Genomic DNA, 13,500 nt, shown 5'->3' with positions numbered 1-13,500 from the left:
CAAAGAGAGAGAGAGAGAGAGAAAAACCTCGACCGGCAGCAGTCGGAAAGTGAGAAATCGCCGCCCGCAGCCCGAGATCTGCGGCGCGGCAGAAATGATTACCGGTGCTGCTTTCCCGTTGCCGTTGTGGTGGAAGCGATCATTCACCCCTCCGACCTGTGCGGCAACCCTAACCCACTGCATTTTTCACACTTTGCGGCGCCCCCACCACAGCAGAGCCTTCCTCTCAAACTCCAACTCCAACTCCACAAGACATCACGGCCACCCAGCGCCCCACACCGCCCGCAAAGCTGTCGCCCCTCCATCACCCCCTCCGGTATCCCTTCGTCTGCGCCCGCTCGTTCTCGAGACGCATCTCCGCCTTCCTGCCCGCAGCAGCCATGACCGTCGGCGAACCAGTCCCGCAGACGTCTGCAGCTCCCTCCGACGCTGCACCACCGCCGTCGCCCCCTACTACTACTACTACTGCTGCTGCTGCTGCTGCTGCTACTACTACTACTACTGCTACTACTACTACTACAAAGAAGACAAAGCTCACCGGCCGCGAGTTCTGGGAGTCCATTGGGTCCCCGCGGACGATCGTCGCGCCCATGGTGGAGCAATCTGAATTCGTGCGCTGCCCCTCCCTTCCCCCCTCTCCCCAACCATTCCATGAACACTAACACCTGCCCTCCAGGCCTGGCGCATCCTCTCCCGCCGCCACTCCCCCCCAAACACGCTCTGCTACACCCCCATGTTCCACTCCCGCCTCTTCGCCACCACCCCCACCTACCGCGCACAATCCTTCCAGCCCCCCCACCTCGACGGCAACCCCACCCACGACCGCCCCACCTTTGTCCAATTCTGCTCCAACGACCCGTCGGACCTCCTCGCCGCGGCGCGCCACGTCGCCCCGCACTGCGACGCCGTCGACCTGAACCTCGGCTGCCCGCAGGGCATCGCGCGCAAAGGCCACTACGGCGCCTTCCTGCAGGAGGAATGGACGCTCATCCACTCCCTCATCCGCGCGCTCCGCGACGGCCTCGACGTCCCCGTGACGGCCAAGATCCGCATCCTCGACACGCCGGCGCGCAGTCTGGAGTATGCGCGCATGGTGGTGGACGCGGGGGCCAGCGTGCTGACTGTGCATGGGCGCACGCGCGAGCAGAAGGGCCACAACACGGGGATGGCGGATTGGGGCGTGATCAAGTACATACGCGAGCAGCTACCGCGGGAGGTGGTGGTGCTCGCGAACGGGAATGTGCTCTGGCAGGAGGATGTCGAGCGGTGCATTGCGGCGACGGGGGTGGACGGCGTCATGAGCGCGGAGGGGAACCTGCATAACCCGGCCGTCTTCGAGACGAGCAAGGAGTGGGAGAAGCGGTTTCCGAGGATGGATCTGGTGGGGAGGGAGTATCTGGATATTGTGCGGGAGTATGTGCTGCCGCCCTTGGGGCTCGGGGAGCTGTGGGCGGAGCAGCCGATGACGAAGCGGACGAGGAAGAGGTTTGAGGTGCTGATGGCGGATCCGAGTCTGACGCCCATCAAGAGCCACTTGTTTAAGCTGTGGCACTCGGCGCTGCCGCGGCACACACAGGTGCGGGATCTGCTGGCGCGCAGTGGAGCGCGGGTGGGGGAGGACCCGCTGGCGTCGTTTGAGGCTACGTTGGAGGCGCTGGGGAAGGCTATCAAGGAGGAGCTGGAGAGGAATCCGGAGCCCGTGGATGCGGAGGGGAGGTGGGTTGGGCCTGATACGCCAGTGGAGGAGGGGGAGGAGGAGAAGGCGGGCGAGAGCAAGGAGGGTATTCTTGTCGAGCTGGAGGACGGAAGGAAGGTGCGGAGAGTGGTGCCGTGGTATCGGTGCCAGCCGTATTATCGCCCGTTGCCGGAGGAGGCGCTGGCGAAGGGGGCGCTGCAGTTGAAGAAGAAGAATAAGGCAAATACGGAGGGGAGAGAGGAGGGTGAGAATAGTAAGAAGGTTAAGGTCGACCCTGAGGTTGGGGCTGTTGCGGCCGTGGAAGTGCTCGCTGCAGAGGCGGTTGAAAGTAACAAAAAGGTCCAAGTTGACCCTGAAGTCGAGGCTGTTGCTGCCGCGGTAGGGGCGCCCTCTAAGGAGGAGGTTTGCGGGTAGACAATAACTTATAGCATTGGATTTAGCTCTTTTGTAGTATAGATTTTTTTCTTCTTCTTTACTTTGTGTGTCTGTATACCTGACGTTTGTCTACTGGACCTTATTTTTTTCTTCCTTCTTTTAAGTGTTTGGGTGGAATTTTTCTTTTTTATACCTTAAGCATTAGTTAGACCAGTGGCAGGAGCGGGGAGCAGTGGGAAACATCAAAAGTTTACATACATATATACATATCTAGCTGGGTTTAGGCTTTAGGATGGTGAAAATAGGAGTTACATGTAGTATCCGGGTTGTGGTTCTGTATAATATAGCATCATCTCAATAACTTCGTAGGTGCGGCCACTCAAGCCCTGATCACCTTTAGAGGCTACATGTAGCTACATGTACATATACATGTATGTATAGCTGCCTGTCTAATCATTAGCCCCCCCCCCCACCCCACGCTCCATCAGACAAGCGCGCAACTCGAATCTCAAACACCTCATACCCAACCTACATACAAAAACATGTTGGCCAACCAAACGTTGGCAAACCAAGCGGGCAAACCTCGATTGGCCAATGGCCCCCCATAAACCCTAACCCTGCGTTACCACGCTCCCGTTCGTCAGGTTCTGCTTTGCATAAGTACATGTAGGTACATGTATCTTGAACTGCTCCAAAGCTTTCTCGCACTACACAACACCCGCTATCCCGCCCGTCACACATATATCCTCCGGGCCCTGTCTTTCTCCCCGTTACCTCGTTTCCAAAGCTACAATATATCTGTTCTTGCGATTTTGATTCAATGTAAATGTATTTTTGAGGTGTTTTTGAGGTGTTTTTAGTGTTTTTAGCTACGGTCCAACTAGGTTATTATTCGAGGGGCGGCTACTTGGTCCTGGGTTCTCTTACCCGTTTGCCGATGCTACAATTTTCATGTATCGTCACAGTACCTCACTCGTTCTTGGCACCCGACCAGTCACTCGGAGCCTATCACCGGCACCAACCCCCTACGTAGTATCATAAAAGCCTTGGATGATACTAGGCTGGCGTTAGCAATGGTGCAACAGAATACAGAAAAACGTGGCGGTGGGGGGGTGGGGGGGGGGTTACACTTTCACTTCCTGGTCTGACTATTCTATACACCCTCCGATTCGTAGTACTACTGCCACTTCCCATGGGTGGAAGAAAGGGAGGTTGCCACAAAGAATCATCTGAGTACTCCCATAAGGGGGCCAATAAAAAGAAACGCAGACTCAGGTGCCGTGGATCTGCAGTGGCCCCCCGCTTGCTCGGTTTCCGATGGAGAAACGTGTAAGTTCTGACAATGCCATGGGGGCTCAAATGGACTTTTGAGTTTGGTTATATTGGGTGGGGTGCAACGTTACGTTTGATTTTTTTTGATTTTTTTTTGCAGATTGTTAACCACGGATGGTGCGGTACGCAGCTTAGCCGTGCCGCGCTGTCAGCATCGTCGCGCGGGAGGCTTTTTTAGAAATGTTTTTTTGTAGTTCCCATGGTCCTCAGAACTAATGTTTTGATGGGAAGCTGGTGGGGTACTTGAGCTCAAGCTTTTTAAATTACGGCATGGCCTTCACCTCTGGAATTTGATGATCGTGTGATATACGTGGTCTAGATGGTACCCTTTGTCCCCTCAAATGCTGTACAAATCGCACGACAGTAGCCCCCCACACCCGCCCACCATTCCTACGCCCAATACACGCATTAGTAGGGATTCCTCTAGACATATAACTACTCACAGCTCTCCATCAGTAGACGCCCTGTCCAAAAAAAAGCCCCTCTACAACAATAACCCCAACTTCCAATAATGAAAACCACAAACCTTCTCACCTACCTCTCTGTCCTCCTCTTCACCTTCCTCCTCTCGCACCCAACCCTCTCCTACCCCACCGCTCTCGCCATCGCCAACCCCCCACCCCCCGACATCCACACACGCGGCCGCTACACCTACAAAAAGATGTCCATCCGCGGGCCCCTCCGCGCTTCCACCCGCGCGTTCGTCCTCCAACTCTCTAACCGCCACAACGAGCGCTGCACGCCTAAATGCACCGCCCCCGCACAGGACAGGGACAAGGCGCGCATCGCCATTTGCGGCTATCCAAAGGGCTGGATCCTGTGCTCGTGGGTTGTGTTTGCAGCGCAGAAGATCGCGGAGGGGTGTGTGATTCCCACGACGGAGAGGGCGGCGGGGGAATTTGTATTTGATGGGAAGCCGGGGATGAGGGTCGTTGTGTATAAAGCTAGGCATAAGCCATAAAAGATAGGGGGGGTATCTTGGTTATTTGGCGTGGAATATAACAAATCAATGAGCCATCTTGTTTATGTATGTATGTATGTAGTGAGGTGAAGTATTTTTGAGTTTGAGGTTGCGATGGAGCGATCATGATGTATCACTCGCGCGACAAGGCTGCGATAAAGCCAAGCTACATGTATGTAGTAGTACTAGTGCATGCGCAGGAACGTCGCAGTAAGGTCATGATCAAGTAACCATTTGAACCCGCGCACCAATGACCAACCGAGGAAAGACGCATCCCATCCTCATATATCCGCCCGCCTGTGCAGTTCCCCATGTTAGTTTGTACCTACATGCTTTGCAGTAGGTACAATGCCCTCGGAAAACCACCGCAACGGCATGGACCTTAACCCCACCATCTCCCGATCGTACCGGCGGCAAAGATATATCAACACCACCACTACCTCTTCAATTGGGTATCTCATACACAGCACCTACATTCCACAGACCTGACAATGCCTCCCCACAGTTACGGGGAGGTAACCAGCATCAGTAATCATGGGTCGCGGATATAGGCTGAGGCTGATAGTGTGCACGCAACACCGCAGCAGTATCTAACCGGATTCAAACTCAACCTGTGGGTCATCCGAACACCCCCGCAAAAGGGACTGCGCATTTTTTCACAGGGTATCACTCGTGCTATTAGCCTTGTGATTTGCCCTTAATTGGGGTTGGGGTTATTGAGAGATGGGAAGAGATAGGGACATTGGAAAGTATTCGCGCCCCCCCCCCTTCTCTGCCCTGCTTTTCTCCACCTTGCCGGTAGTGGCTTTGTGTGCCCTCGTCAGGCCATTGCTTATTGAATATGTAGTTCAAAGGGTGCGCAGAACCTCAACCCTTAATCAGGGCGCTTGGCAGGAAGGCTGCGATACGTGCGTGCAACCACCCCTTTCCCACGAACGGAGATGGCCAAGATGAAGTTCCCACGTCAACCTGGAGAAAACCTTGGACTGGAGAGGATGACTCCGGAAGTCCGGGTCTGTGTGTACCAGAAAGGCGGCAGTTTGTCACCATGAATCAAGCTGGCTCTTATATTAGGCGGGGTTTAATCAAACACTCCATATACCCCTGCCAGTGCAAGTCTTGAGAGCTCCCAGATTAAAATAATTCACAGTTGCCATGATCACAAAATATCACTCGTCGAAATCCAAACCCATCTACAGTCCAGCAATGATAGCCGGCCTCATTCTCCTCCCTAGGAGCCTGATCAAGACAATGTCTAGGACCGGCACTATCCGAGTCAAATGACGTTCCTCAAAATAAACTTCGCATTCCATATGCATGTGCGGTTGAGGATTGTAGCCACCGCGCATACCACGGTCAACATTTCCATGCCTCTGCCTCAAGACGAGCAGAGGACACATTTGTTCGTTAGAACTATATAGTGACCTTAATTCCCATCTGCCTTTAAACATTATCACCCAGGCTTTTTGGATCTGATCAACTCTATGACAGCAGAGTAACTGAATTCTTGACATGTGATTCCAGGCACATCCTTTATTGAAATAGATTTCACTATACTTGGTAAGTGCCACGATATTCAACATTCGCCCTAGGGGAAAGTTTACCCATAGAGGCAGCCAAGGAACAGAGTTGATGTATTGATAGTGCTTCATATACATGTCCCGCATCTGTCTCCCGTGAAGATATGACTACCATTTCTCGGTAGGATCTGCCTTAAACTCGAGATAGTCGGCCATGTTGAAGAACGAGATCTCGGTCTCGTGTTCTGCATTCCTCAGTCTCCTGCGTACGCCACTAGAATTGGAGGGAAAAAGAAGGGGGGGGGGGGGGGGGTGAGAACTAACCACAGCCATACTCAGCCAGGGTCTTAGAATCATCTCTAAAGATTTTCTCGTCATCCTTATCCTCCATGTTGATAATTAGATTCTGTGTTTTGGTGCCCTGTGCTTTAGTGTACAGCTTCAGCGTATCTACGGCCATCCACTATCAGCAACACGACTAATAGTGGAAGGGGAGGAGGCGAAAATTACCAAGGACAACGGTTTTGTAAGGCTTCCAGCCTGGCTTTGTTAACACCTCTACATCAGTAACTATCAGCCTCTAACTTTTTAACTCATTCTCAATCATGCAGGCACACCTTTCTTAGCCAGCTCTTTCAGATCCCCAACCGTGAGTGATGTTAGATCGAGGTGGTGCAGGACCAGGTTCCTGGTGGTGCGGTAAGGGAAGTTTTTTATAACTCGGATGGTCAGAGTTGAGTCAGTGACTATTAGATATGTGTTAGCTGTTGTAGGTAATACTGGTGTGGGGGCGAGGCGGGCAGCGAACGGGGGAGATAAAGAGCTGCGGCTGCATCTTCGTGGCTCGTCATCTTTCTTGCTGTTTTGGCTTCCGTGGGGTTTGGGGAGATTGTTCTTGCGTGGATCACTTGTAACGTCGTGGAGATAAGGTAAGGTAAGCTCAAACTCAAATAGCGGGCAGGTTACCCAACCGCGGGGATTTCAATTTTTTTTGGGTCCGGGGAAAGCCATGCCACGCCAAGCCTATCCAAATGTGACCTGCATGAAGTATTTGCCAAGAACTGATCCGTGCGTCCTTTAAGTTCTTCCCCAAAACGGTTGTTAGGACACTGGAGTTTTGAGTAGATGAGCCCTTGGGTTCGGTAAATAAACCAATTTAATATCGACGCTCTTTACAGAAGGGAAAAAAGGCATGATCATATAAAGGGGCGGGCCTGTAGCCTTAAAGCAGTCGTCAAGACTCCTACATACACTCACTCTAAGTACCTGCTTTCAGACCTAAATCCCCCTCGTGGAGATCTAACGGCTGGTCAAGAAAAGGCATAATACCTCTTAAAGCTCCGTAGACGAATACAGCCTCCGCACAAGCAAAGAGACGGAGATCACTTCTAACCGCATATCTATGCTTTCAACGAAATGCCACTTTCTTTCTTTCTTTGAAGCACTGATTGCCCAGACAACAGCTGAACAAACATGTGGTGGGGCGTGGTGGTGTGGCTTTCTTTTGACGCAAGGTTCTTCCCCCTGTCCCTTCACACACCCCCGTGGCTAATTTTGGCCTATCGAAACGACCGAGCCTCACGCACTCACATACTAACCAACGCATAGATAGGACGAAGAAGGCCTCACAACGCATCAAACCAGTTAAACTCTATCTTCCAACGTCCCGCGCGTTTATTCCTGCTTTCTTCACACCCCATTTCGATCGGAAATAGATAACCTTTTTAGACGAACCAAATAGAAACTTCCTCCCAGCTGGAGATCTACGTTTCGTCTCGCCTAGTCCCTCGTCTCAGAAGTAAGGTTCACCCAGGGCTTTCGGGGTTCTCGTTGGCCTGTCCTGGCCTGGACACCCATGATATCGAAATACATGTAATTATATAATCGGCGGTGTTAAACAAAGTAAGGAGGTAACGCAATAGTGCAAACGGGTGTTCTAAACCGAGATGAGGCACCACTTGGTGCGCGGGTAGACAGAACGATATTACTTTAGCCAATATGATTTTTCACTTTGTTTCAATCTCGAGAAGAGAAGCATTGAAACAAAGATTACATATATGTGTGTCTGATTGAATTCTCGGGTACTATGACCGATCAAGTAGCGAGTAGAGTAGAGATATAGGTATAATATGTGTTCCCTTCGGCGTTAGTACTTATATACATACTTGATACCCTTTGTTGAACGAGGGTGATTAGCGATTCTGCAGAATCCGAGACCATAATGCTGCGGGGAGGTGCCGAGGGGCAGAGTGACTGTCTGTCTTGAGAATCAGTCTTGCGGTGGGTGAGTAAGTAAATACATGGACCTGGGTGAGTAATGCGGGCGTCATTGATGTGCCATTTTACGTGGCAGATCGTGCATCAATGGGCACTCGTGGTCGTCGTTGTGGAGATAGGTAGGTGGAGGAGGTGAGTGAGGTGGTTGTCTGCCGGAGAACCTCCGTCCGTATGTAGCACATAGCAGCTACCGAAGCAAAGCAATCCCAACTTCCGACGACGGCCGTTTCCATACAGGAACCATCACTCCCTTGTTCTCTCGCCCTGTTGCTAGCTCTTGCTCTCTTTCACTATCGCAGATTGGCTTCGCCGCTATTGCAGCAATCCGTTCTCAGCTTCTTCCCGGGCGGCCTGCTGTGAATTCTGCAACTGCTGTTTGTTTATCTCCTCCCAGATCTGACTGAACTGATCTCCGGCCACGAGGAAACGAGGGAGTGAAAGGAGGAAAGAAGGGTTGTCATTCCCGAGCCCAAGCAAGAGCCCAGGCAAGACCAAGACCACACCCCCTACCTGCCTTACATACAGCCACCACAACCACCAACCTACATCTTACCTCCGACCTCGAATCTAAACACCTGGTCGAACTTTTTTTTCTTTCCCTTCCCTATTTTTCTTTCCCAATCCATTTTCTCTTTGCTTGATCAGGGCCATGGCCACTTTCACCTCATTTTAAATCTCTCTCTTTTTTAATTAAAAGAAAAAAGAAGTAGAATAAAAAGAAGAGGAAGCACGGCGCATATAACCACCCCTTCCTACCTGCATCCTTCAACCGCCGGAATTGCTGCGGCTGTAGACAGAGTACTCTAGTCTACAGAATTCCCAACAACAACGTACCTATCTACCTACATACGTCTTACGATCCACCAGTGCCAACCACCCAACGGCAACCGCCACAAACGAAACGAGAGAAAACAAACATTGACCCTAGCATCTACCGTGCAGAAGCAGACAGATATACAAATCCGAGCCCTACCTTAGAGGAGCCAGTTACGCCTCCGAGGGACCTCCGACACAACAACCCAAAACCAACGTTTACCAAGCCACTAGCTTACCTAGTTAGCTGTTCCTACATAATTTAGCTGCCTCTACATCCTACAACTTTTTTCGTCTCCACGACAACCGGGTTGAGGAGAAAAGAAGCAAGAGAGTGCCAAACAAAAAAAAAAAAACCTACAAACGACACACAATTCCAACCCTTTCGCCCCATTGCACCGCCATTGCATTGCATCGTCGTTGAGGTTTTTTGCTCTGTGGGATATAAGTTGGTCAGGAAAAGGAAAGGACAGACTAGCTTGGAATTAATCGGGGTGGGGTTCGTTTCTTGCGTCATTCCCAAGGATTGAGACTGGATCGCATATCTAGAGACAAAGAAGAAGAGGAAGAAGTATAGGAGAAAAGCACATGGTCAGGAACAGCACCATCATCGACAACAGCAGCAGAACCTGCACAGCGGATTTGTAGATTTCTCGGCTTAAGTGCCTCGGGTTAGTGCCAGGCAGGCTCGCTATTTAGCGAGGAGTTTATTATTGGTGCAGTGCAGTGGGCTGTCTAAGCGGTGAGGGGAACCGTGCGTTCAGAAGTGAGTGAGTGAGTGCACTGGGTGAACATCACCTGGAACATGAATCCTCAACAGAGTGGTTTCAAGTACATATTCCCTTCCCCCTCCCCTCTTCCCTTCTTCTTCTCATCATCGCCTGTATCCATTTTCAGAAGTGTCCTCGTTGTTCACTCAAGACAAGACCTTCACAGTCTATATTCTACTTGGTTATATCCTATAATATATCACTAACAAACACCTATCCAACAGAGAAACAAACATATCATCTTCGACCACCTATTCTACTTCCTCAGCCGCACAAGGGTCATCAAACGCTTCGTCTTCATCTGCAATTGTCAGCAAGAACACAAGCCACCCGCTGCCACCCATGCCTAGCTATAATTCTACCTTCTCCCCCGCGGACCTAAAGTGGCACAACACCCTTCCAGAAGACTTTACCGGTGGCCCAAAATCCACAGTGGCCCGTACCCGTTCGCCCGCCAACGCTGACAGTCTTCGGAAGCGTCCATCTGGCAATTTTGAGAACATTGATGCTATCCTCCAATCCCATGTCCATCACACTGCTGCCTCACCAACGCTTCTTTCCCCTCTCCCACCAACTCATCGGTTAGGCTCCAGTCCGCTACCATCCCCAATCAAAAGGCCTAGAGCATTACAACGTAATACACCTGCCAAAACTCCCACTAGGAGTAAATCGTCAAACTGCCTGGCTGGCTCCGGCTCGGGCATGCAAACACCTCCCCCAAGTAGCACTGCAACCGCAAGAAAACGTGGAAGGCCGTCAAAGAAATTGTATCCAGTATTACCATCAGCAAACAATACCAATACCAGAGACTCCCTAGAACAATCACCCCCACAAGCAAGCCCTACAAAATTACAGAAATTAAACGGGAGCCAGAGCTGCCATAATTTGGGTCTACAACTAGACCCACAAAGTAAATTCAATTTCCAGCAACTTCCCGACTCTGGTATCTTAATGCCGTCAGATGAACTGCCTCCCCACTCCCACCAAAAGTGCAATGATAATTTCTGGGGTGACGGCGGGGACTTTGACTTCATCGCGGGGTTAACGATGGCCAATTCTAATGGGCTGGAACACTCTGCAAGCTTTGATTGGTCTTCCCTCCGGAACAACGCATCACTCGACAACCTCAACCACGCTCCTCCAGCCGATATATTCGCACCCACCCCAGAACTTCGGCGACAACCAAGTCAGTCCTCGCTGTTGACGGATGAGGGCAAGTCGTCGGCAGATAATCCCACGTTCTCATTTTCTCAATTTGATGATCCTTATGGTCTAGAAATGCCACTTGACGTTGACCCGAATTTATTGTTTTCTAGCACGAGCAATAGTGCAGCGAGCAGCATGATTGGTGGATTCAGAGAGGAATTTAAGCCCTTTCCGTTCGTGCAGCAGCAGCAACCTTATCAGCCATATCAGCATCAACATTTGCAACAACTACGAGAGCAAGAGTTGGAGATGCAGAAGCAGAAGCAACTGCAGGAAAGGCTTTTAAAAGAGCGATCGAGGCGGGAGCGTACGATTGCTGCATCCGGTGGCCGCCATTCAAGACACTCAGGCGTCTTGAAGCACAGCATGAGTGATGGAATTCTCACTGGTCCTAGTGAGAGACAGGTCTGCAAAGCTGCTAATTTTAATGCCGCTGTGCTCAAAAGAAGCTGCAGTAATGTTGGGCGAAGAGGCGAAACGGTACTAGTTGATCGTAGTTATACACCCAACCCTTCACAAAAGGCTTATAACCCCACCCATCCATCGGGGCTACGGCGGTCAACATTAAAGATTCAAGAAAAGCCTCCCAGAACTAGGACTGAAGTTTTTCTCGCAATTTCACCGGGGGGTCGAGCCAAAACGGAGACAAAAATTGTATATGATAACTCGGATGTCGATATTGATATCGAAGAGCCTATAATGTGGGATTCACCACAAGAGAGTGATTCCTCTTTTGATGATGATGTGCCTCGAGGGCTTGGGCCGGATGGTATAGATTACGCATTATTTCGGCAGCGTAAGGCTGCAGACCCATTTCAAGGGGCAGGACAAGGACCTTTACATACACTGATTGTTCCTTCATATGACAATCAAAACCAACCACCACGACCACAACCGCCAAGGACACCCACCCGAAGATCTCCACTTAAGATGCCGCTGTCTGGAAGCCATAGAAAAATGAATGGCTTTTCTTCTGGCACCACTGCCGGCACCAACTCTTTAAGCGGAAGACTAGATTCTTCGCCGAGATTGCCAACTCCCTTGAGGTCCAGCCCACCTCCGGCTGTTGATCGCCGTGTGAGGGAAAGGGTTAGAAGAGCAAGCCATTCCAGTCTGACCCCTTCACTGTCAATGTCGGCCGTCGGGACACCAAGATTAGGGAGTATGCAGGAGGTCAGCGACGAATCAGAGGCTGAAACTGTGGTTGATGGGACTGATATCTGCATTCTTGATGAAGAGGAGAATGGAGATGCGATGCATGCTTTGAGGAAGGTCATGATTGCACGGCGAAATGGCGAAGCTAGCAGAGGTAAAAAAATCTTTCGAATACTTTAACCGACCAGCATAAACTAACAGTGATACAGTCGCATCCCTGCAATGCACACCCACCAAGGCTCACCCTGCTAGTGCCGTCAAACCACAGGCATTCTCAACCGGTAGCAGCGTCGGTACTTGCTCGAGCGGTCGCCACAATCAAATGCATCCACAACTTCTAAGAGCTTCGCCGGTTAAGAAAAAGCTTTTTGAAGAACAAATCCTCCGGAGTGTTGATCGCCAACGCAATGGATATGAGCGTCAAATGACAGATGACACTTCAACTACCCCGAGCAAACGTCGGACTAGAGCAATGGAAAGAAAGGAAATGCAGGAAAATCTAAAAGGTGCGACGAGATGTATCTGCGGAGATGCCGGCGATTCCGGAGGAAAGACCTTAGTCCAGTGGTATGTTTATCAATGCAGTTTCTTGGTGGAAGCGGACAAGTGGCTTACTGTTTGCGGATAGTGATACATGTCATCATTCATTGCACATGAAGTGCGTTGGATACAGCCGCAAAACTCTCCCCGATTTTTTCGAATGCAACTTCTGTAAAAAGGAGGCAGTCGAGCAAGAAAACATACCGAAATACAGAGGGAGGACTAGGTCGAGGCGTGCGATTGGGGGGGGATCGGATGACGAAAATAGCATCACCTTCTCGCTGATGAGAAATGGGAGATGAGAGCTTGGATTCTATGAAATCTGAATTTATGTAGTGTGGTCACGACTCCGCACTTTTATGGTATGATCCGGGTGGGATTTGTCACGTTTCATGAGCATTATTTTCATTCTCCTTTATTCATCTTCCCCCTTGGATCCAAAGCTTTATATATATATATTCTTCCCTTCTTCACCAGAAGGATGGGCTTATTTTCCTGGTGAGAACATCTGCTTTGTTTTATACCTTCACCTCGTCTTTTCATTCCAATTCATTTCCTTTCGGGGATATATGCGCACTTCTATTTTTATTATATATTCTGTGCTCAAGGGTTCTTTTTTTTCTTCTCTGTGGGGTCAGCCGTAAAGGATAGACCGTGTAAAGAGCATACGGGGCCATGCTCACCACTAGGCTCTGCTTTTGTTCACTCCTTCATTTTTTATCTTTATTGTATTTATAGTTGTTTGTCATGGGCATACAAGAAAAATCGCACTTTACAGTGGAAAGAGGTGGCAAATTTTGGTTGTATATTCGGGTGGGCATTGATTTACTTGCTTTTTTTCTGCTGGTTGTTGTG

At 50.4% G+C, this 13,500-nt stretch overlaps 4 protein-coding genes across 4 annotated transcripts; 3 read left to right on the top strand and 1 right to left on the bottom strand.

The window, feature by feature from the left end:
- Positions 1–94: 94 nt before the first annotated feature.
- Positions 95–2,110, top strand: LAJ45_03264 (uncharacterized protein; the record flags this gene model as incomplete). Its single annotated transcript, XM_046112851.1, has 3 exons — positions 95–158; positions 214–611; positions 677–2,110. The coding sequence occupies 3 exons, from the start codon at positions 95–97 to the stop codon at positions 2,108–2,110; spliced, it is 1,896 nt and encodes a 631-aa protein (XP_045973728.1).
- A 1,804-nt stretch (positions 2,111–3,914) lies between these two features.
- On the top strand, positions 3,915–4,364 carry LAJ45_03263 (uncharacterized protein; the record flags this gene model as incomplete). The annotated part of the gene is made up of 1 exon (XM_046112850.1): positions 3,915–4,364. One exon carries the CDS (start codon positions 3,915–3,917, stop codon positions 4,362–4,364), a length of 450 nt encoding a protein of 149 aa, XP_045973727.1.
- A 1,688-nt stretch (positions 4,365–6,052) lies between these two features.
- Positions 6,053–6,735, bottom strand: LAJ45_03262 (uncharacterized protein; the record flags this gene model as incomplete). Its single annotated transcript, XM_046112849.1, has 5 exons — positions 6,053–6,129; positions 6,209–6,334; positions 6,395–6,442; positions 6,502–6,630; positions 6,693–6,735. The coding sequence occupies 5 exons, from the start codon at positions 6,733–6,735 to the stop codon at positions 6,053–6,055; spliced, it is 423 nt and encodes a 140-aa protein (XP_045973726.1).
- A 3,044-nt stretch (positions 6,736–9,779) lies between these two features.
- LAJ45_03261 (uncharacterized protein) lies at positions 9,780–12,947 on the top strand (the record flags this gene model as incomplete). The annotated part of the gene is made up of 4 exons (XM_046112848.1): positions 9,780–9,805; positions 9,969–12,259; positions 12,315–12,672; positions 12,734–12,947. The coding sequence occupies 4 exons, from the start codon at positions 9,780–9,782 to the stop codon at positions 12,945–12,947; spliced, it is 2,889 nt and encodes a 962-aa protein (XP_045973725.1).
- Between the last annotated feature and the right edge of the window lie 553 nt (positions 12,948–13,500).

Source organism: Morchella importuna (assembly GCF_003444635.1).
Source record: "Morchella importuna strain M04M26 chromosome Unknown Morimp01GS007, whole genome shotgun sequence".
Classification (NCBI taxonomy): domain Eukaryota; kingdom Fungi; phylum Ascomycota; class Pezizomycetes; order Pezizales; family Morchellaceae; genus Morchella; species Morchella importuna.
The sequence above is the reverse complement of the archived record's forward strand: the minus strand, read 5'-3'. Positions and strand labels throughout refer to the sequence as shown.